A 23380-nucleotide genomic window follows, 5' to 3' on the forward strand; every position below is an offset into this window, starting at 1 on the left:
CTTTTGCCAGAGTGTCTTGGCTTTCCATGCCTGAAATACTCTCATGAGCTTTTTGCTCAGGCTGACTTGCCCCAAGTGGTGGAGTTGGAAGCATACCAGGGGATTCCAATTCAATCCCATCGAGGTGGCATGTACCAATGCCATCTCACTGTTCCAGGTGATCAGTTTCAGTTCACAGTTGGTCATGGTGAAGGGACTGGGAGTCAAAGGGAACACATAGACAAGTCTAGTACCTGCTAACGCTAACCGATGGAGTAAATAAAGGGGAGAGTGATCCAACATGGGAAGTGAGATACTCAGCAGACTCATAGAATGGCAGATGTCCTAAATAGCACTCTGGCCTCAGAATCAGCCCTAAAGGCATTCGGAGCTGGCTGAAAAAAAATCTTTTTGAGCAAGCACATTTCTCTTAACCAGGTAAGCTCTCTATGTGATGTTCTTTATGTTTAGCAAAAATTACAATGTAGATTGAATCACGCTGTTTACCTTCAATGTCCTGGGCTTCAATTTTCAAATGAAAGCTGCAGATTTCCTCAGAGGTACTTGTTTTGTGAACTACTGTTGCTACCTACATTGGGGCAAGCAAACAGAAAGATTCTATTTAAAATGGGTTACTGAAAGGGTGTTCTGGAAATACGGTTACTGCAAATATAATGCTTGAAACATTATTTTCATAATTGGATACAAATGGTATACATTCAAGACTCATTTTTTTCCCAGCAGTTAAACTTGCTGCAAATTCCATATTCTGAAGCAGCCGAAAACCCGAAGTCAGCAAAAAGAGAACAAACAACTCCTGCAGGCAGAATCTTGGTCTAAACCTCTTTTTTTTTTTTTTTTTTTTTTTTTTTTTTTTTTACAGGCAGGGTGGACAGAGAGAGAGAGAAAGGGAGAAAGGTCTTCCTTTGCTGTTGGTTCACCTTCTAATGGCTGCTGCTGCCGGCGCGCTGCGCTGATCCGAAGGCAAGAGCCAGGTGCTTCTCCTGGTCTCCCATGGGGTACAGAGCCCAAGCACTTGGGCCATCCTCCACTGCACTCCCGGGCCACAGCAGAGAGCTGGCCTGGAAGAGGGGCAACCGGGACAGAATCCGGCGCCCCGACCGGGACTAGAACCCGGTGTGCCGGCGCTGCTAGGTGGAGGATTAGCCTATTGAGCCGCAGCGCCGGCCAGTCTAAACCACTTGCAGTCAAATCTGAGCACCTTACTCTACAGGAAAGTTCCCGAGGCTCTCGTCCTTGAACCTGCATACTTTAATTTTACACATAAAACATGACTGGGAAGGGTGTGTTTCTCACACCCTACAAGCCATCACGGGAAACAGCAAGTTACAGGTGTGTATGGATGGGACAAAGTGCTGTCACACTTTGCACTACGCACAGCAATCAGAAATGACAGAAAAGTGGACAATCCACCCCCTTCCAAGCAGTCTTATATACAGCCCTTGAAGGAATAGGTGTACTAAAGGTAAGAGCATAATTAATATAATCAATAGAGTGTTTTTTTTCTTATTCAATAAATTTTAATAAGTTCAAAATTCTATAGTGTAATTTTTCTCCATCTAAAGGGTTTTCCTGATTTATATCCTAGTTTTTCAACTTCCTGACTTTGCGCTTTTAAAAAATTTTTAATTAGTTTTTTATTTTTATTTGACAGATAGAGTTAGACAGTGAGAGAGACAGAGAGAAAGGTCTTCCTTCCGTTGGTTCACCCCACAAATGGCTGCTATGGCTGGAACTACGCCGAGTGGAAGCCAGGAGCCAGGTGCTTCCTCCTGGTCTCCCATGCGGGTGCAGAGCCCAAACACTTGGGCCATCCTCCACTGCCTTTCCGGGCCACAGCAGAGAGCTGGACTGGAAGAGGAGCAACCGGGACTAGAACCCAGAGCCCATATAGGATGCCGGCACTGTAGGCGGAGGATTAACCAAGTGAGCCACTGCGCCGGCCCCAGAAATTTTTATTAGTTTTTAACAGGTTCAATATGATTTGTAGATACAATTCCAAGAACATTATATTCCAATCCTCCCTCCCCCTTCATTTCCCTTTCTGTCTTTTATTAGTTTTTGTGATAATATATTTTAAATTTACATTACTGTAAAAAGGCTTAATCCTTCACCAAGGGGCCACTGTGGCATAACAGGTAAAGCCTGCAATGCTGGCATCCCATATGGCCGCTAGTTCGAGTCCTGGCTGCTCCACTTCTGATCTGCTATGGCCTGGGAAAGCAGCAGAAGATGGCCCAGGTCCTTGGGCCCCTGTACCTGCGTGAGAGACCCAGAAGAAGCTCCTGGCTCCTGGCTTTGGATTGGCTCAGCGCTGGCCGTTGCGGCCAATTGGGGAGTGAACCAGTGGATGGAAGACCTGTCTCTCTCTCTCTTTCTCTCTCTCTCTCTGCCTTTCCATCTCCCTGTGTAACTCTGACTTTCAAATAAATAAATAAATCTTTTAAAAATATTTCACAAAAAGAAGTTTAGCAAGTAAAAAGACCTTAGTTTAGCAAGTAAAAAGATCTTAATTTAGTAAGAATATAAATAATGGTTATAAACAATTCAACAGAAAAATGACCATTTCACCCATTTTATACAATAAATTTTAAAGTAATCACAGATCATTAAAACTATAGTAATATGACATACTTAATTAATGGCTTGACAAAAGTATCAAACAAAGTTTTATAAAATTATATTTGTAGCAACACTGATACAGACATTTCTCTTTCTCTCTCTCTCTCTCTCTCTCTTTAAATTTTAGCTCTCACATATAAGGGAGCTAAATGCTGTATTCGTCTTTCTGGGTCCAGCTTATTTCACTCAAAATGATGTCCTCCAATTGCAACCATTTTACTGCAAATGGTAAAATTTCATTCTTTTTATAGCTGAATAACATTCCACTGTGTACATATACCACATTTTCTTTATCCATTCATGTGATGATGGACACCTTGATTGATTTCAAAATTTGGCCATTGTGAACAGTGCTGCTATAAACATGGTGGTACAGGTATGTTCTTGACACATTGTGTTCAAGTCTTTTGGGTATTTATCTAGTAGTGGGATCACTGGATCATATGATAAGTCTATCTCTAGTTGTTTAAGAAATCTCCACACTGTTTTCCACAGTGACCACATTAATTTACATTCCCAACAACAGTGTGTAAGTGTTCCCCTTTCTCCACATCCTCACCAGCATTTGTTACTCTCTGTGTTTTGGATTTTAGCCATTCTGACAGGGGTGAGGTGATATCTCATAATCAATAGAATGTTCATTTATGCTCAAAACATGCAGTTTAATTCTGTATGGACATACACAGATAGCTTAGAAAACTTGCAAGTGCCAAATAGCTAAAATAAAAGAAATAAACCTTTACATGATACCTCTTTCCCCAGATATGCTAGATAAGTTAGACATGACTGTTACTAACCACAGAAAAATTATATGCATACATACACAAACATAGATGTACATGTCCACATGTGTCATATATGTATATATGAGGGTATTTCAAATAGTTCAGAAAGGTGCCGGCACTGTGGTGTAGCAGGTAAAGCCATCATTACCTGCAGTGCCACCATCCATATGGGTGCCAGTTCAAGTCCCAGCTTCCTATCTGGCTCCCTGTTTAATGGCCTGGGAAAGTAGCAGAGGATGGCCCAAATTCTTGGGCCCCTGCACCCTCATGGGAGACCCAGAAGAAGCTCCTGGCTCCTGACTTCTTTTTGGCCAACTCTGGCCATTGAGGCCATTCGGTGAGTGAAGCAGTGGATGGAAGATCTCTCTCTCTCTCTCTCTCTCTCTCTCTCTCTCTCTCTGTGTCCTTTATTTTTTTAAAAAAGATTTATTTATTTATTTGAAAGGTAGAGTTACAGAGAGGCAGAGGCAGAGAGGGAGAGAGGTCCTCCATCTGCTGGTTCACTCCCCAAATGGCCACAAAGGCCAGAGCTGAGCTGATCCAAAGCCAGGAGCCAGGAGCTTGTTCCAGGTCTCCCACTCAGGTGCTGGGGCCCAAGGACTTGGGGCATCTTCCACTGCTTTTCCAAGCCATAGCAGATATACGGATTGGAAGTGGAGTAGCCAGGACCCTAATTGGAAGTGGGATGCCAGTGCCACAGGTAGAGGCTTAGCCCACTGCAACACAGCACCCACTCTTTTTTTCCTAAAGATTTATTTAACACTCTGCCTTTTAAATAAATAAATGTTAAAAAAAATACAGTTCACAGAAAATGGAATTAAATGATAAAAAGTTTATTTTGGCACAAAATTGCTTGAAATCCATGCATAATTTTTTCATCATATGCATTTTCCATGAATTTTGAAGACTTTTTGCATGCATAATTTCAAATTTTTGTGCCAAAATAAACATCTTTTCATCCCATTTCCATGAACTTTTAATTTGGTTAATTAATTAAATTTGAAAGGCAGATAGAGAGAGACAAAGAGATCTCCCATCTGCTGTTTCACTTCTGCTGTTTCACTTCCCAAATGCCCACAACAGCTGGTTTGGGTCAGATCAAAGCCAGGATCTGGGAATTCAATTTGAGTCTCTCATGTGGGTGGCAGGTACCCAGCCTACTTGCCTCCAAGGGTGTGCATTAGCAGGAAGCTGGAGTTGGGAGTAGAGCTGGGATTCAAACATAGGCACTCCAAAATGGGACACAGATATCCCAACCAGCTTCTTAACTGTTGTACTGACTCCACAGACTTTAGGAAGTACTCTTGTATACATGCATAAAAATTATATAGCTGTATAATTCTAGATACATAATTTCCACAAATATACAGACTGTGTTACATACAAAGATTAACACGGTCATGATCATAAGTAAATTGTGTGCCAGCCAAGAATACTGTATCCAGGAATGCTGTCCTTCAGAAATGAGGAAATAAAGACTTTCCATGACAAGAAAAAACTGAAGGAATCCTACTCTAGTCATTTAGTTACCCAAAGTCCGATATCTGTGACTTTGTGGTGAAGTCGCTAGCACAAACAGACACAACCTTTATTGGCTCTTAATCAAATACTTACGTGCACTGTAGCCAAGCCATTGCTATGGCCGGTGCTGATGACAAGGTCATCGTCGAGAGGCACCTGGAAAGGTGGATAGAGAGACTGTGATTTCTTTTATTCTTTGATAGGGAAGGAGGAGAGAACAACGAAAAGAAGGGGCTGACACAGACCAGACCCCTCCCAGAGCTCTTGTGGGAGTAAATGGACATGACATTGAAAATTTATGCCCAGATAGGCTCTAAAAAATGTGCGAACTCCCCTTTTCCCTTAACACATACATAGGATGTTGAAGATCTCCTGAGAGAGCCAACAGAATCAACACATCAGAGGCTGCTGTTGGTTACAGTTTCATTTATACATGACTACGGTAAAAACGGTAAAAATGGGTCTTCATTTCCTTTTGCCAAGTGAATAAATTTCTCTCAACGTCTAGCTCCAAATCAGCATTCCCAGTGGAGACTGGTTTCATTAACATGGAGAACAGGGCACCTCCACACACTTTAAAGGGAGTGCAGTCTACTGTAGGTCCTCTCCTACTTCCTCCTTGGAACCCCTCTCCCACCCCTTGATGGCTCATCGACCCCACTGTTACTGTCCTCTGTTTATCAAGACCTCTGGTGCCCTACCCCACGCCCCTGGCACCCCACCCCAGCTTGCCAAATCCTTAGTTGCTGTGGTTCTTCTCGCTCTGCCAGGACGAAAGTGAAGACATGAGCCGAGTTGAGTAATTCTCTTTTCCAGAGAAACTTAATCATCCAAATACTCCCTGATTTGTGGCAAATTTGGGAGAGAACATTTAGAGCAAGGAACTGCAGAGTTGCCTCTTTTCTTATCCTGCTCTGAGGCCTCCCCTTCCCCTTGCTTAGCACAAAGTGCAAAAGGGATCTGGTATACATTAAAGTGTGCTAATCCGTCCTTCAAATTTAAGCAAATGTAGGAAAAGCAGGTCAAGTTTCCTATTTTCTGACAGAATATAGTAGCAATTACTGGAAAATGAGTGCCTTGGGGTGCTGCATGAGCAGCAGCTTCCACTGACAGATGAATTTGGGAATGCCTTGTGCCCTGCCTCTGCCCTCTGTCTGCCTTGGACTCACCATGCTTAGTCACGTACATGTTACAGAGCAGGAGAATCTTCTACCAAGTAAGTTGTCTAACTTCATTTAGATGAGAATTTCCCCTCACTTACTTTCCCACCTAGCATTCTTTCATGCAACACATTTTGGGGAATTCTGGTGTCAGTAATTCCAATCTAGGTCACAGCAACTCAGGTTTCACAGGGAGGCAGCGTGCTGGGCTGAGGTTTGTGTTACTCTAAGATGACAAGAGGCCCTGGACTGGACTGCCCCTGCAGACAAGAACAGTTCCAGTGCCCTCAGATGGGCCCACCGTGCTCCTCAGGCCAAGAGCTCCTGTTTAGAGCTTGACTCAGAACGTGAACCTCTGGGGAGCTCTAAACGTTCCCAGGAAAGGAGATGCATCCCCAAGCTAGCACAAACGCCTGCAGAGGCCAGGCAAGAAGTGTGGTGGTGGGGATGCAGCCAATTGAAGAAGACCTACCAGCATCCAGACGTCTGTCACCAGATCTTTTGGTTTTTTAGGGATAATTGTGCATCAGATTTGTATTCAAATCTTTGCATCTTTAAATTTAGCATCTAAGTCTTTGTGTATATCTATATCCATTTCTATAAACATTTTCCTATGGGTCATCTGTTTGTAATTTTTGCCTTAAATTTGGAATTTTTTATGCCTATTTACTTTTCACAAACAGATTTGTGGAGGATGTGAATGGCGAGGACTATTTCCAACTTTACTTGAGTATAACACAAACATAGTAATCAGTAAAATAAGTATTAGCAGCAGTATACTGGCAGCTAGTATTAGTATAGAATCTAGTTTTTCCAATAAGTCTTTTTCTTTGGCAATTTTTCATAAACCAGCAAAGTTTTCACTTTCAAAAATCCAGCAGTAGCAAAAGATATGGGACAAGGAGTTACAGGACCTAAAGGCCAATTCCAGCTTGTTCACAGTGTTACGTGTGTCTGGGGTCAGTCAGAATCAACAGCAGACTCCCAAACACATCTTTTCTCTTATTTTACCGCGGTACTGTCATGTGTGTTATTATATGTCTGGACCATTCTTTCTTCCTGTTTCTTCCAGAGTTAATCCTCACATCTGGACATATTTGACAAACTCCTTCTACCTTTCATCTGGATCAAGAGGCCCTCTGTGTACTTCTACATGGCCACTCAGGTTCTTCTTGCTCACTTGTCCATTTAAATGACTATCTCTCCAACATATGGGTTTTGGGGGTTTTATTTTTGAATGCCCAGTGACCAGGATAGAGCAGGCACCCTGCTTACAACTTAGAAGACACTCAGAACATGTCTAAGTAGTAAATAAATACATTTGTGAAATAAGGGTGGGACAGATGATTTTAACACTACTCCCATTATAAAATATTATGAAAAATTCTTCATTTACCTCTACTGGCTTCCCAAGGAAATTCTTCTCTGTGATCTTGTAATTCTGGAAGTTACCTTTGTGCTTGTAAGAGACATTGATGTCCATATCCAGTTGGAGTTGTTTAACCAGGAGAGAATATTCTGTCAGGCCTTCGATGGCATTAATTGTATCCTATCAACAATCAACAAGGCACAAAAACATGTTTAGCTCATTTATAAACTCCTTGTTTCCAAATTAACTTTCTTATGAGAGGATAGGGCAGCACTGTCTGGAGATGAACCTCCAGCTGACTGGCTGAAATGGGTTAAAAGCCCCATCATGGGTGGAGGGGGTCCCTCCCTCCTCAGTAGGGATGCTGTTCTTGGCAGGGTGAGGAAGGAAGTGTGGATTCAGTTCCAGGCCCTCTTCATATTCTGCACTTGTTACCTCAGGCAAGTCACTCCTTGCTCCAACTCTATATGGTCACTATTTCTCATGCTTCTGTCGCAGCTTAAATATCTGCAGTGAGGCCATAACTCCCCCTCCTATTATTCTGTTTTACTGTTCCCCTTCTGCCCTTCATACCATTCATCTCAACGTGTACTACTTTCATGAACAGTTAATTGTTTTCCTTTCAAGCTGTAATGTAAGATTGGTGGGGCAAGTAGGTGATATATCATAGATCTTTGTTGGTGTTGGCTTGCTTCAAATGTGCCCCCAAAGTTCATGTGTTAGAAACTTGATCACCAATGTGGCACTATTGGGAGGCAGAGCCTAATTAAGAACAGATTAATGCCATTATTCTAGGAGTGGGTTCCTTATAAAAGGACTAGTTTGCCTTCCCCTTCCTTATTGTCATGAAATGAGGTAGAAGGCCCTTGCCAGATGTTGACCTCTGATCAAGGACTTCCCAACCTCCAGAACTTTGAGTTAACTAACAAATTTCTGTTCATCATAAATTACCCAGTCTATAGTATTCTTTTATATTAGCACAAAAAATAACTAGGTCAGAAATATTAAATACTTGGCCACACCCTCTGCCTATGTCCCCGGGCAGCAAATAAACATGGTACTATTTTCTGGTAAGCCTACAATTATATGCACGAGGAAATCCTTAGATGAGCACTAAATTAATCATGAGAGACTGAGAGACCCTCCTACCTTTACCTCTACCTCTACATACACACACACACACACACACACACACAGACACTCAAACACAATACACACAATATGAACTCCATCATTAGCTAAACATCCAGGGCACATGGAAGATGTTAACAATTGAACTACACGTTGAATACAGATATGTAATCATGCATTGCTTCCTAGTGGGATATTTTCTGAGACTCATGTTGCTAGATGAATTTGTTAATGTGAGTACACTGTAGAGTTCTACAAACCCAGATGCAGTAAGAGACAGAGTAAGCAGGAGACATATGAGGATGCTGCTAGTGTACCAGGGCAGAGTGTTTTACAGTAAAATTTTTCTATCCTCCCAAATTCTTTCTATGAAGCCAGCATCACCTTAATTCCTAAGCTGGAAAAAGATGCAGCATTGAAAGAGAATTACAGACCAATATCCCTGATGAACATAGATGCAAAAATCCTCAATAAAATTCTGGCCAATAGAATGCAACAACACATCAGAAAGATCATCCACCCAGACCAAGTGGAATTTATCCCTGGTATGCAGGGATGGTTCAATGTGCGCAAAACAATCAACGTGATACACCACATTAACAGACTGCGGAAGAAAAATCATATGATTATCTCAATAGACGCAGAGAAAGCATTTGATAAAATACAACATCCTTTCATGATGAAAACTCTAAGCAAACTGGGTATGGAAGGAACATTCCTCAATACAATCAAAGCAATTTATGAAAAACCCATGGCCAACATCCTATTGAATGGGGAAAAGTTACAAGCATTTCCACTAAGATCTGGTACCAGACAGGGATGCCCACTCTCACCACTGCTGTTCAGTATAGTTCTGGAAGTTTTAGCCAGAGCTATTAGGCAAGAAAAAGAAATTAAAGGGATACAAATTGGGAAGGAAGAACTCAAACTATCCCTCTTTGCAGATGATATGATTCTTTATTTAGGGGACCCAAAGAACTCTACTAAGAGACTATTGGAATTCATAGAAGAGTTTGGCAAAGTAGCAGGATATAAAATCAATGCACAAAAATCAACAGCCTTTGTATACACAGGCAATGCCATGGCTGAGGAAGAACTTCTAAGATCAATCCCATTCACAATAGCTACAAAACCAATCAAACACCTTGGAATAAACTTAACCAAGGACGTTAAAGATCTCTATGATGAAAATTACAAAACCTTAAAGAAAGAAATAGAAGAGGATACCAAAAAATGGAAAAATATTCCATGCTCATGGATTGGAAGAATCAATATCATCAAAATGTCCATTCTCCCAAAAGCAATTTATACATTCAATGCAATACCAATCAAGATACCAAAGACCTTCTTCTCAGATGTGGAAAAAATGATGCTGAAATTCATATGGAGACACAGGAGACCTCAAATAGCTAACGCAATCTTGTACAACAAAAACAAAGCCGGAGGCATCACAATACCAGATTTCAGGACATACTACAGGGCAATTGTTATCAAAACAGCATGGTACTGGTACAGAAACAGATGGATAGACCAATGGAACAGAATAGAAATACCAGAAATCAATCCAAACATCTATAGCCAACTTATATTTGATCAAGGATCCAAAACCAATCCCTGGAGTAAGGACAGTCTATTCAATAAATGGTGCTTGGAAAATTGGATTTCCACGTGCAGAAGTATGAAGCAAGACCCCTACCTTTCACCTTACACAAAAATCCACACAACATGGATTAAAGACTTAAATCTATGACCCAACACCATCAAATTATTAGAGAGCATTGGAGAAACCCTGAAGATATAGGTACTGGCAAAGACTTCTTGGAAAAGACCCCAGAAACACAGGTAGTCAAAGCCAAAATTAACATTTGGGATTGCTTCAAATTGAGAAGTTTCTGTACTGCAAAAGAAATAGTCAGGAATGTGAAGAGGCAACCGACAGAATGGGAAAAAATATTTGCAAACTATGCAACAGATAAAGGGTTGATAACCAGAATCTACAAAGAAATCAAGAAACTCCACAACATCAAAACAAACAACCCACTTAAGAGATGGGCCAAGGACCTCAATATACATTTTTCAAAAGAGGAAATCCAAAGGGCCAACAGACACATGAAAAAATGTTCAAGATCACTAGAAATCAGGGAAATGCAAATCAAAACCACAATGAGGTTTCTCCTCACCTTGGTGAGAATGGCTCACATTCAGAAATCTACCAACAACAGATGCTGGAGAGGATGTGGGGGAAAAGGGACACTAACCCACTGTTGGTGGGAATGCAAACTGGTTAAGCCACTATGGAAGTCAGTCTGGAGATTCCTCAGAAACCTGAATATAACCGTACCATATAATCCAGCCATACCACTCCTTGGAATTTACCCAAAGGAAATTAAATTGGCAAACAAAAAAGCTGTCTGCACCTTAATGTTTATTGCAGCTCAATTCACAATAGCTAAGATCTGGAACCAACCCAAATGCCCATCAACAGTAGACTAGATAAAGAAATTATGGGACATGTACTCTATAGAATACTATACAGCAGTCAAAAACAATGAAACCTGGTCATTTGCAACAAGATGGAGGAATCTGGAAAACATTATGCTGAGTGAATTAAGCCAGTCCCAAAGGGACAAATATCATATATTCTCCCTGATTGGCAACAACTAACTGAGCACCAAAGGGGAAACCTGTTGAAGTGAAATGGACACTATGAGAAACAATGACTTGATCAGCTCTTGTCCTGACTGTTGATGTACAATGCAATACTTTATCCCTTTTAGTATTTTTTTTGTTCTAGTACTACTGGTTGAACTCTGTAATTAACACACAATTATTCTTAGGTGTTTAAATTTTAACTGAAAAGTGATCCCTATTAAATATAAGAGTGGGAATAAGAGAGGGAGGAGATGTACAATGTGGGACATGCTCAATCGGACTTGCCCCAAATGGTGGAGTTAGAAATGTGCCAGGGGATTCCAATACAATCCCATCAAGGTGGCATGTACCAATGCCATCTCACTAGCCCAAATGATCAATTTCAGTTCACAATTGATCACACTGATAGGTCTAAGAGTCAAAGGGATCACACAAACAAGACTAGTGTCTGCTATTACTAACTGATAGAATCAAAAAGGGAGAGAACGATCCAACATGGGAAGCAGAATACACAGCAGACTCATAGAATGGCAGATGTCCTAAATAGCACTCTGGCCTCAGAATCAGCCCTAAAGGCATTCGGATCTGGCTGAAGAGCCCATGAGAGTATTTTAGGCATGGAAAGCCAAGACACTCTGGGAAAAAAAAAAAAAAAAGAAGACCTAAATGAAAGATCTCTGTGAGTGAGATCCCAGTGAAAAGAATGGGGCCATCAAAGAAGGAGGTACCTTTCTCTGAAGGGAGGAGAGAACTTCTACTTTGACTATGACCCTGTTGGATTAAGATCGAAGTCGGCGAACCCAAAGGGCTTCCATAGCCTTGGCAACTCAAAACTAGAGCCTAGGGAGACTACTCACGCCATAAACAAGAGTGTCAAATTGTTAAGTCAACAACAGGAGTCACTGTGTACTTACTTCTCATGTGGGATCTGCCCTTAATGTGTTGTCCAATGTGAAGTAATGCTACAGCTAGTACTGAAACAGTATTTTTACACTTTGTGTTTCTGTGTGGGTGCAAACTGATGAAATCTTTACTTAATATATAGTTAATTGATCTTCTGTATATAAAGATAATTGAAAATGAATCTTGATGTGAATGGAATGGGAGATGGAGCAGGAGATGGGAGGGGTGTGAGTGGGAGGGAAATTATGGGGGGAAAGCCAATGTAATCCATAAACTGTACTTTGGAAATTTATATTTACTAAAAAAAAAAAGAAAAAAAAAGAAAATTAAATGAATACAAACATAAATCAATCAATTAATGGTCATGTAAAGAAGAAACATGTTTCTTTGGGGAAAAATTTATGTCAAAAGTTATCATCTGACTATATTCTGCAGCATGCTTGCCTTTTAAAATTCATCGAAGAATGTAATATATATTTATGCTAAAATTTCAATGATAACTGAAAATAAAGAGTTTAAAATTCCAAAAAAAATTTTTTTTCTTCACAAGTAGGAATATACCTTAAAATAATATTGAATAAAACCAGTACCATGGTCATTTATTAGCATTATCAAGTATTATTTACTGTACATAACTATATGTGCTATCCTTTTATACAACTGGCAGCACAATGGGTTTGTTTGTTCCAGCATCACCACAAACATGTGAGTGATGTGCTGTGTTAAGACGTTATAACAGGCCAGCGCCGCGGCTTACTTGGCTAATCCTCCGCCTGTGGCGCCGGCACCTCAGGTTCTAGTCCCAGTTGGGGCACCAGGTTCTAGTCCTGGTTGCTCCTCTTCCAATCCAGCTCTCTGCTGTGGCCTGGGAGAGCAGTGGAGGATGGCCCAAGTGCTTGGGCCCTGTACCCGCATGCGAGAGCAGGAGGAAGCATCTGGCTCCAGAGGCCATTTGGGGGTGAACCAATGGAAAAGGAAGACCTTTCTCTCTGTCTCTCTCTCACTAACTCTGCCTGTCAAAAAAAAAAAAAAAAAAAAAAAAAAAAAAAAAAGACGTTATAACAGCTAACATCACTAAGTCACAGGGATTTTGAGCTCCATCATAACTTTATTTGTACTAACCCACTGTGTAGCAGTCTATTGTTGACTGCAGTGTCATTATGTCCTGCATGACTGCATGCAACAATTGCACAACCACATAGTAGTTATGTATAACACAAAATATGCACACTCAGATGAGTTTGCATTGATAGATAAGTAAGCATACACCACTCAGTATTTCTCTCCTTCTGTATTTATTTTTTTTGCAGGGCAGGAAACATTAGTACCTTCGTCTACATGGCAACCACTGTCTATTACATAGGATGTGATGCAATTACTAATAACCTTACTAGCTTTTCATGGTCATTAAGAAATAAAAAGGAAGTTCTGGGCTTGGCAACAGGAGACATAAGTTCTGATCTTGATTCTTCTGCCAGTTCCTTAACTGAGCTTCCCTGGGCTCATTTCCTCCTCTGTATAACAAGGGTATCAATCCCGTTAGCCTCTGGGGGCCCTTCAAACCCAGACATCTATTCATATCTATGTTATGTTCATTTGGTGGACGAAGGCATGGAAGCCACTGGGTGTGGAATGTGTGGTTTGGGAGACAATAGAAAGGTTTCCACAAGGATGAAACAAGACAAAGAAACATTACCTGGGTTGAATAAAAGCCACCTCCGTACCTCTGTTCTTCAGACAACCATTTGATGATCGGGTTAACATAATTCATCTCTTTCAGGTTCAGACTGGTGAGCAAAGCGTAGGCAGTGGTTTCTACCATGCCTGCTGTGCCAGCATTAGGTGCCGAAGTGTCTTTATGCTGTTGAAGACCATCTTTCCAAAAACGGTAAATGGGTGGACTACCACCTGCATATCAACAATTGCCAGTCATTAGCATGATTAAAAATGTGAACTTGACATAACAATACTGGTGGCTTTCTGGTTTATAGAAGTTACTTACTTTTTTTCTTATTGTAAGAAGAATGTCCTTAAGGTGGCCAACACAAAACAAAATCTCTTAATACAGTGCTTTTTCTAATTTTGTATTTTCAAAGATCAACATAGAATACCCATATGAACTAGGAAGAGGTATTATAGTAGAATGGAAAGTATGATGAACTGGGAATTAGTAGACCTAGGTTCACCTTGAGTAAGCCCCTTGAGTTCTGTGGGGCTCATTGGATAACACTTACAGTATAGATAATGCTTCCTTCTGTTCAGTAAAACTCAAAGACATTACAAATGTAAAAGTTTTTATAAACCAGAAAGCACCATGTACATATAAAGGACCACTATTACTAATACTACAAGATAAATTGGTAAACTTTTTTCCCTAGTGGAAAAAATTCACATCCAAAAAGTCTTAGTTTGGTCTTTTATTATTTTCTTCGAATTTAAAGCACCGTGCTCGCTTCGGCAGCACATACACTAAAATTGGAACAATTCAGAGAAGATTAGCGTGGCCCCTGCACAAGGATGACACGAATTTAAAGCACCAATGATAGTTTCATATATGCAGCACTTTTCATTAATTTGATTCTAATTTATGTTTGTTATTGCAAAAGTAATTTAAACCTGCCACTTCAGATACTGTTTGTAGCAATCCTTTTTTTATGAAACAGTAAAATATACTTGGAAATAATTTTTGAAGTTAGTAAACTTTTGATGTATCTGTATTTGTATCAGAAAAATATCTGCATTATTTGCATGAATTTGTACAAAATATTTCCCTTCCTCTCAGATGCCAGATTTGTTATATTTAAAAGGAAAGGTTTAGTTGAGAGTTATAAACTCCCAGTTCAAACAGTATTTGAATTATTAAGTTCCCTTCTACCTCTTAAATTCTATCGTTTTATGACCTTTATCTTACAATGCCCAGGACATTTCTCTGTGTTATTTTTAAAGAATTGTACAAATGGTTTTGAAGCATATGTTAAAATGTATTCATTTTACAGTGATGACAGAGTGAAATATTGTAGGCAGCTGTGAACCTCATGTAAGATTTATAAAACTTTTATAAAACCCCAGGAGAGGGTTCAGAAGTTCCCAGTCATGCCAATGACTTCTGCTATTCTCTGTTTCTGTACTCCTGGCCTCCAGGAAGCAGTAGTTTTATTATTCAAACAAAATACATATGTTTATAGTAAACTTGGAAAAATACAGACCAGGTCACTTTGCTGGCTTCCCTTCTAACCCTAAGAAGTGGTAAAGTTCTAAGGCTTCCTTTGGCTCCCACATGAATGTGGCAAGGCACTCCGTGCTCTGGGTGGAAGCAGCCCTAACCCAGGATGTGTGGCTGAATTTCAGTGTCAATCCACCTGCTTGCTTGAAGTGCCTTGTCCACTGCACAGCTGCGCACAGAAGCCTTGGAGAGCCCCTGTAATGACCTCTACCTTACAACATGACCGTCTCTGGCTCCCCCACCCTTTGCTTCCTAGACCCCACTTTGGACTCATGCTGTGCCTCTGCAGTCACACCCCTTGTCCTTGGAGTTCATGTGTCTTCAGCTTCCGCACCTGCTGTTTCTCCCCCAGGAACACCCTTCCAGGCAGCCACAGGGCCTGCTCTCTCACCTTCTTTCAGGTCTCACATCCCATCTCTGAGAGACGTGCACCCAATCATCCTATCGAGAATAACCAGCCCATAGCCTCACGTTTCCTCCTCTCCCTGTTTGATTTTACTTCATATCAGTCATCACCAATTTATTCAGTTTTGATTAGTCACTGTTTTTTTTTTTCCTCTCATATCAGAATGTATGCTTCATGAGGGCCTAGATTTTTGGGGTTCTCTTTTGTGTGTTGCTTTATCCCCAGAGCCTAGAACAGTGCCTGGCATGTAGGAGGCATCCACAGACTACTCGATACCTATTTGTCAAATAAAGGAAGGAATAAGTATTTGCGGAATGAGTGATGAACAGCGCCTACTGCATGGGACTGCGATGGTTTATTCCATGAGGTCAGGGGCTGTATCTCACTAAACTTCGCATGCCACTCACTCCCCTGAATCAGGAGAGTCTATGTGCTTAATGCACATTTGTGATCGAGCATATGGAGTGAGTCATACCTTTAACTGAGGCTGCCCTCTTCAGGGCTGAGGCGATGGCACGAAACTGTGGGTGAGTTCTGTCTCCCAGGGAGAGCGCGTAAGCTGCGATGGCCAGGGTAAAGGTGCTCTGGGCTGGGAGGGTATTTTCAAGCAGAAAGTTCTCAGCTTTCGTTAGAGCTGTGCTGATTTTCTAGAAACAGGAGCAGAAGACTCCTAAGCTTCTTGGCAAAGCATCGGGATAACAACTGATGGGAGCCACCCTCCGGTCACAGCATCCTGACAAGTGAAGGGTGGAAAGAGGACTGACTGGGTAGAAATGGACGGCGGCTCAGGGAAGAAAATCCTCCCAAGAAAACAGAGCCAAGAGGACCATGCGAGTGTTCAGATGAGGCTGAGCTTCCGGTCTCTGCATTCTCACTTCCTCTTTTGAAGTTTTGTCCCTTTGGTTTCTGATTCCAACGTCAGCTCTGGCTTCCAGGAGGAGGCACCAAGCACAGATACAGCTTTCAGGATTCCTTCTCAGCAGAGCTGAGATGGGCTCACATGTCCAAAAAAGAGTTATAATTAAAAAAAAAATAGAAAACCCCAAAATGCCAAAATATTTTTTAATTCTAAGAATTCCCGTGAAAAGAGTCCCTGTCACTTTGTCCTAGTGATTCTGGGGAGTGGGTCAGGAGAAAGCCTGATGTGATGCTGCTAGCCTCCTGCCTGACTCCTCCTCTCAGCACCACAATGCTTCTCTGGTCATGTGGCCACCAGATACCAATTTGTTATCTAGGGCTCTGGGAACTGGTCCTTGTTGATTATTGCTTTTAAGAGTTTTATTATTTTTTTAAATTTTGCAAGGTAGAGATATAGACATACAGGGACAGAGAGAAAGAGTCAGATAGAGAGAGCTCCTATCTGCTGGTTTCCTCCCCAAATTCTGCAATGGTTGGAGCCAGGAGCTGTGAATACAACGCAGGTCTTTTGTATGGGTGGCAGGAACCCAGTTATTTGAGCCATCACCACTGCTTTTCAGGGTCTGCATTGGAGGGCAGCTGGAGTCAAGCCAGAACCAGCACTCAAATCCAGACACTGTGACATGCGATTAGGATGTCTTAATTTCTAAGGTAAAAGCTAGCTCTCTTGTTATTTTATCTTAAGTATAAAAACCAATGCTTTTGAAACAAACTTTGAAAAGTGGCTTTGTTTTGTGGTTGCAGTCTTGCTAATCCTCTTGAGATTTTGCATCTTGGTTCTGTATCCTGGTTTGAAGGATATACATGATTGACTTCTGATTTTCAGGCAAGAGTGTTTAACATCGCTCAGGGAGCTATCTCTTCCCAGAGCATTGTGTCAATTCCATGGATGTTTGGAGTCTTCTGTGTTGATTCACTTAGGCATATCTTCTATTCCCCCTCCCCCATCTTCTAAGCAAATGAAACTGTACAACCCAAGGGAGCAAACCTGCTGTTGTATATCCTTATCCTGCAGGATACAGAAGGACTCCACTACAGAATACCACTAGCACATATAGTAAGACTTAGCAGAAGTAAGAGAGGGAAGCTAAGGACACTGGGTCATTTTCCCATCGTAGTCCCAGTTATTGGTTCTATAGTCCCATGACACAGAGCAATTGAACTCATACTTCCAGGCCTTAGCTTTCTCAACTATCAAGTAGCTTGGACTAGGGTATCTTTAATCCCTGCAACATTTGTTTTTCTTTTTTTTTTCTTTTCTTTTATTTTCTTTCTTTCTTTCTTTTTTTTTTTTTTTTTTTTGACAGGCAGAGTGGACAGTGAGAGAGAGAGACAGAGAGAAAGGTCTTCCTTTGCCGTTGTTTCACCCTCCAATGGCCGCCGTGGCCTGCGCACTGTGGCCGGCGCACCGCGCTGATCCAATGGCAGGAGCCAGGTGCTTCTCCTGGTCTCCCATGGGGTGCAGGGCCCAAGCACCTGGGCCATCCTCCACTGCACTCCCGGGCCACAGCAGAGAGCTGGACTGGAAGAGGGGCCGGGACAGAATCCGGCGCCCCGACCAGGACTAGAACCTGGTGTGCCGGTACCTCAAGGCTACCGCAAGGTATTAGCCTAGTGAGCCACGGGGCCGGCAATCCCTGCAACATTTCTAAAATCCTTTCATCCTGCAGCTAAGGTTGGTTTCAAGTAACGTGAAAGGAAGGAAAAGATTTGGAGACTAAGTGTCTTCTGACGGGTGGCCCCTCCAGTATTTGGTACAGAATAGGTGATGGGTCTAGAGAGAGAAAAATGTCTACTCACCAGCAGGGGACATAGGTCAAAGGCCTTTCTAATTCCAATCACCGTGAAGGCTGTAAGATACAAGCTGTTCTCTTTGGCTTCCACTGGCAGGGTACCCTAAAAATAAGTGATGTTTCAAAAGGAGAGTGAAATGATGTCTTTAAAGTGAAATTGCTTGGTTCTAGTACCTATTTTGCACTTTATCTCCCACTCTTTCCCATCATCTACTTCAGCTGGACTGCTTATTGTTCCTCAATAAGCTCTGGGACTCCTTACTTATCTCAGTGCCTTTTTAAAATTAATTAATTTTTGATGGAGTTACAGGGAGAGAAGGAGAGACAGAGAGAGAGAGAGATATCTTCCATACTCTGGCTCACTTTCCAATGGCCACGGGGCTCTGACAGGCCAAAACAGGAGCCAGGATCTCCCATGTGGGTGCAGGGGCCCAAGGACTTGGGCCATCCTCTGCTGCTTTCCCAGGCACATTAACAGGGAGCTGGATTGGAAGTAGAGCAGCCAGGACTCAAACTGGTGCCCAAATGGAATGCTGGCATTGCAGGCTGTGGCCCAACCCCTTGCACCACAACTCCAGCCCCACCTCAGTGCCTTTCCATGTTCATCTCTCCTTCTCACCAACCTCACTATCTACCTCTCAGTCCACTGAATGAATCACCTTCCTCTTCTAATTCAAAATGGCATAACAAATATGTAGAAAAATGCTTAATCACTAATAATCAGGCAATACAAAGTGAAATACAGTGAGATACCAACCTCTTAGGATGACTATTACAAAAAGACAAGAGATAAAAAGTGTTGTCAAGGAAATGTAGAAAAGAGAAGCACTGCATGTTGTTAGTGGGGATGTAAATTTGCACAGCCATTATGGAAAACAGTACGGACATTAAAATAGGAGTATGTTGTGAGCCAGTGACTTCACTTTTGGTTACACAGCCAAAGGAAATGAAATCAGTATATTGAAGAGACAGCTGCACTCCCATGTTCAAAAGCCAAGATGTGCAATCAACCTAAATGTCCATCAATGGATGACTGGATAAAGGAAACACACACACACACACACACACACACACCAGAATACTATTTCACCTTTCAAAAGAAATGAATCTTGTCATTTTTGACAACACAGATGAACCTAGAAAATATTATGCTAAGTGATAGAAAGATAAATACAGCATGATGTCACTTATTTGTATGTAGAATGTAAAAAAGTTGAACTCACAGAAGTAGAAAATAAAAAGAAGGCTTGGAATGAGAGGATAATTGGGAAGATATTGGTCAACGGATGAAAATTTTAATTTAGTCAAGAATGAATTCAGGAGCTCCAGTATGGTGACTATTGTTAATAACAATGTATTCTGTAGCACTTGGAAATTATTGAGAGAGTAGATTTTAAATGTTCTCACCACAAAAAAAAAAAAAAACCCAATGGTTATTATGTGAGGTAATGCATACATTAATTAGCTCACTTAGTCATTTACATTGTATACATAGATCTAAATATCATGTTTTATAACATAAATATAATAGAATTTTAATTTTCAACAAAAAATAAAGACTAGTATTAACCCTGAAAAAGAATGCTAAGTGTGCTATCTGCTCTACTTGGAACACTCTTCCTGCTTCCTTCAGTACTTATCTCCTAGAACCTGGTCAACTCATTTTATCAACTTCCCCAGCATAGGTCAAATCTCCTGCCTTCAACTACTACGTTAACTTTTCTTAGCATGTATCACATGCTTGAAATTACATAATTCTGACTTCTCTGTTATACTGTAAGCTTTACAGCACGTGACAACACCTATTTTGTTCACTGTTATATTTAGTATATATTCAGTATACGCTTTTTTAATAAGTACATGAACTTGCATTTTGATAAGAGTTGCTAGTGTTCATACCAGCATTTTTTTTTTAAAGGATATCTGTTTGTTTGAATGTCAGAGTTACAGATAGAGAAGGACAGAGAGAGAGATTTCCATCTGCTGGTTCACTCCCCAGATGGCCACAATGGGCAGCGCTGGCCAGGTAGAAGCCAGGAGCCAGGAGTTTCATCTGGGTCTCTCATGTGGGTGGCAGGGGCCCAAACACTTGGGCCATCTTGTGCTGACTTTCTCAGGCCATTATCAGGGACGTGTCACTGCAGGCGGCTGTGTTACGGTCTACACAACACCAGCTCCTATACTAGCGTATATACCCTCCCTTTTCTACCAGTGCATGAACTCTTTGGTGGCAAGGATACTATCTGGGGCCCATCCTGACCGTATCAGGTGCTCAGTCAATGTTTGTTGAATGATTGTGGATAAATAAATAGATGGATGGATGGATAGATAGATTGGTGAGTATCTCAAGAAAAAATGTTATAGTGTTTTACTTTTCAAATACCAACTAGATGATTTCAGTTGTCTTCACTTATTCCAGGAGTCCTATGAAACCTACTGTGAATCACAGAACTCACTCATGCATGATAGGAGAGATTGGATGGGAGAGATAAGAAACAAAAAGATTCTATTGAATTCTAAGACATTACTGAGATGTCTTAGAGTGATGTTATAATTGCTTGATAATTCAAACTTGTAAGTAGATTCTAGTCACAAGTAATGCTTTGTTGCACTCTGCTATAAATCAGCCCCAACCTCTTACTAACAGGGATATAGGGTCCTGTCTTTCATGACAATACCATGCAGCTCTGAACTGCAAGAAGGCTCTGAACTTTAGGTATAGATTCCACACCAACAGCACGTGGACAAATTAGTACATTTTACTCATTGTGAGAGCTCTGGAATTTACTCCTGGGAACCAGGAAGGTCTGTGATACAAAGAATCTAAGATATCACTTATCTGACCTCTAGTGAACCATCTGAAGATCTCTTGACTTTAGAGAGTACAGGGAGGTCTTTCATATTCTTTGTCCATTCACAGAGGGAGTTTCTTGCAAGTGTACATATATTTTTTCCTGTCTTCTTCATCTTCTCATAATAGGTTGAGAATGAAACTCAAACTTGTATATAAATAAAACTATTGCTAATTTATATACTTGGTTTCCTTACCTGTAATTTTATTGGTTGATACTTGGAATCATCCTTAAAAGATCCATTTTCTAATTGGCAATTCTCAACCAGCCATAATAAAGAATTGCAAATTAAATTTTGGTTATGTTCTACATATTTATTTACTTGTCCAAGTACTCTTAAAGCAAAAGCTGTTAACCTTTGAGACAAAATCAAATAAACATTTAGAACATTGAATCCCTTTTGGCTTTTGACTTACAGGGTATTTCAGTTAATACCATTTTATTCTGTAAAAGAAAATGACATTCTAAACATTAAATTCCAAAGTAGGTCACCATTTTATAAAAGAAGGAAAGATTTTTGGAAGATCTCCAAAATATTCAGTCAACAAATGTGAACAGCACATCTTCATAATCACAACACTGTCAGCTGGCACAGAAGCTAACAATTGATTTCTGATGGCAAAAAAATTCTTTAACATAGAAAATAATAGAGGTGAAACAAACAGATTAGAGTTAAAACATTTACCCGTAAATACAAGATATGGAGGAGTAAAATCATAAAATTCTAGATTGAAAAATTTGTACAAGCCATGACATCCAAATCCTTACCTGTGGCCTTAATTCCTTTTCCCAATATCCCCAGGACTGTTTATTGTCTTCCCTTGAGCTCTGTCATGACACAGAACTTGCCACATTACAAGGAAACTTTGTTTCTATAATTTTAGCTATTTTATTTTGTTTCATTTATTTGAGTGACAAAGAGAGAGTGAGACAGACACAGAGATCCCCAAATACCTGCAACAGTCAGGGGTGGACCAGGCCAAAGGCAGGAACTGGGAATTAATTCTGGGTCTCCCGTGAGTGGCAGGAACTCAAGTACTTGAGCCACTGTCTGCTGTCTCCCAGGGTGCTTATCAGCAGGAAGCGGGAAGTGGGAGCAGATCCAGGGCTCTGATATGGGATGCAGGAGTCCCAGACACTGTCTTACCCACTGCACCAAACACCTGCCCCCACAAGGAAACTACCAGGAGCATGATTGCTTAGTCAAGAAACACTTTCAGCTTCTACTAATGTTCATCAGCACGTTAGAAAGCGGTGCATTCAACACTCCCTCAAGGGCCTCCCACTCTCAGCTTCTCAGACGTCCGAGACACAGACCACCTGACATCCCCATACATTTCTCCTCCTTACTTTAAAAAATTATTTTATTTTGGGTTTCATTTTTGTAAATTTATTTTTATTTATTTGAAAGGTGATGGGGCGGGGGGAGATCTCCTTTCTACTAGTCCACTCCCCAAAGGCCTGCGACAGCTCGGGTTGGGCCAGGCCAAGGCCAGGACCCAGGAACTCCTTCCAGGGCTCCCACATGGGTGGCAGGGACCCAAGTACTTGAGCCATCACTCACTGCCTCCTAGAGAGCACATTAGCAGGAAACTGGAACTGGGAGTGGAGCTGGGACTCAAACCGAGGCACTCTGATATGTGGTATTTTGTAAAATTAAATACTACATGGCAATGAAAAGGAATGCGGTAGATCTACCTATGTTACAAGGTCTAAGAAATAAATATTGGAGAAAAATGCAAGTTGCAGAACAATAGATTTTAGTATGATACTTTTTTTTAAATACATTTCTTTTTTTTTAAAGATTTATTTATTTATTTGAAAGTCAGAGTTACACACAGAGAGAGGAGAGGCAGAGAGAGAGAGAGAGGTCTTCCATTAGATGGTTCACTCCCCAATTGGTAGCAACAGCTGGAGCTGCACTGATCCAAAGCCAGAAGCCAGGAGCTTCCTCCTGGTCCCCTATGCGGGTGCAGGGGCCCAAAGACTTGGGCCATCTTCCACTGCTTTCCCAGGCCATAGCAGAGAGCTGGATCAGAAGAGGA

At 41.2% G+C, this 23380-nt stretch overlaps 1 protein-coding gene and 1 non-coding gene across 3 annotated transcripts in view; one reads left to right on the forward strand and one right to left on the reverse strand.

Moving 5' to 3' along the window:
* Positions 1–23380, reverse strand: part of C5 (complement C5) — a 94598-nt gene that overhangs the window by 17044 nt on the left and 54174 nt on the right. For both annotated transcript variants that reach the window (XM_008273377.5, XM_017350045.4), the window contains exons 26-32: positions 21532–21691; positions 18491–18586; positions 16248–16419; positions 13840–14051; positions 7485–7637; positions 5022–5084; positions 487–568 (exon numbers count right to left, since the gene is read on the reverse strand). In XM_008273377.5, coding sequence (XP_008271599.2) covers positions 487–568; positions 5022–5084; positions 7485–7637; positions 13840–14051; positions 16248–16419; positions 18491–18586; positions 21532–21691 — 938 coding nt within the window. The remainder of the gene's footprint in view (positions 1–486; positions 569–5021; positions 5085–7484; positions 7638–13839; positions 14052–16247; positions 16420–18490; positions 18587–21531; positions 21692–23380) is intronic.
* On the forward strand, positions 14589–14695 carry LOC127484990 (U6 spliceosomal RNA). The gene has a single exon (XR_007912199.1). It is a non-coding gene; the product is annotated as a U6 spliceosomal RNA (small nuclear RNA).

Source organism: Oryctolagus cuniculus, chromosome 1 (assembly GCF_051225735.1).
Source record: "Oryctolagus cuniculus isolate XC-2025 breed Fujian yellow rabbit chromosome 1, ASM5122573v1, whole genome shotgun sequence".
NCBI lineage: Eukaryota > Metazoa > Chordata > Mammalia > Lagomorpha > Leporidae > Oryctolagus > Oryctolagus cuniculus.